Genomic DNA, 1,076 nt, shown 5'->3' on the forward strand with positions numbered 1-1,076 from the left:
CCCGGCCCCCTGCCGGCAGAGCGGCTGGGACACGTCGGAGAGTGAGCCCAGCGAAGGCGAGCTGGAGAAGCGGCGCCGGACGCTGCTGCAGCAGCTGGATGACCACCAGTAGCCACCTCCCGGGGGCTGCATTGCCTGCCCGCGGGGCCTCCCCATGCCGGAGCTTGAGCCACAGGGCTCCCCCTGGCCCGGCCCTGCTGTTGCACTGACCAGGACTGGACCCCCGCTGCCCCTGTGGGGCTCCCGGCGCTGCCCCTGCAGCCGTGCCCACGCCGGCTCCCGGACAGAGAACAAGCTGCCCCCAAGGATGGCACCGACTGCGCGGCCTGTGGGTGTGGGTCCCTCCTTCCCCTGCTGTGGGCGTGGGGTGCACCGAGACATCTCTGGCACTCGGGGGACTTGGGGTTTCTTTTTTAAATAATATTTATAAAGGGGGAGGTGCTGCCTTGTTCTTGACTTAGCGGCATGGGGTGGGCGCATGGCACTGGGGCCTGCGGAGCTGTCCCTGGGGCAGGAGCAGGCCAGGACCCAGTTTCCCTGTTGCCCAAAGCCCCTGCCCCTGGGGGTCCCTGCCCCCCCCCGGCCCGGCGCAGGACAGTTGAGGCGTGGGGTAGATACATTTATCAGTATATTTTACATGTACAAAAAGTTCCCCCCCACCCCAACTTCAGCTGACGGTGACAGGAGGGGATGGAGACATGGGTCCGGACTGGAGGGGCGGGGGGGACTGGATGGGCAGGTAGTGTAAAAAATGATCCTCCTGCCCAGACCCCCACCCCCCCACGTGGCCAACACTGCAGCCTTGGTCCCTTGTTACGTAGTGTTGGTGCTGGGGGCTGGCCTGGTCCCTGGGGCTGCCCCCGTTCACCCGTAGTGTTTGTCCCCTGGAGCCGGGACTTGGGGCCAACGGGCCCTCCTGGACCCCCAGCTGCACAATGCGCCTGGCCCACAGCCCCCCACTCACCCTCCCTGCAGCCGGCAGCCCCCACCCGGGCGATGGAGCAGGCCTGGGGCAGCTGGAGCTGCCCATGAGGTTCGTGGCGCGGGACAATGGGGCTCCGTCTTCCCCCCCCCCA

The 1,076-nt window shown here is 67.3% G+C and overlaps 1 protein-coding gene across 1 annotated transcript in view; it reads left to right on the top strand.

The window, feature by feature from the left end:
* Positions 1 to 435, top strand: part of PRPF40B (pre-mRNA processing factor 40 homolog B) — an 11,344-nt gene extending 10,909 nt beyond the window's left edge. Inside the window, exon 26 of the mRNA XM_025212401.1 lies at positions 7 to 435. Within this exon, the coding sequence (XP_025068186.1) occupies positions 7 to 112 (106 nt within the window). The 3' untranslated portion in view covers positions 113 to 435. The remainder of the gene's footprint in view (positions 1 to 6) is intronic.
* Positions 436 to 1,076: the final 641 nt, after the last annotated feature.

The sequence above is a fragment of the Alligator sinensis genome, unplaced genomic scaffold (genome assembly GCF_000455745.1).
Source record: "Alligator sinensis unplaced genomic scaffold, ASM45574v1 scaffold1329_1, whole genome shotgun sequence".
Lineage (NCBI taxonomy): Eukaryota > Metazoa > Chordata > Crocodylia > Alligatoridae > Alligator > Alligator sinensis.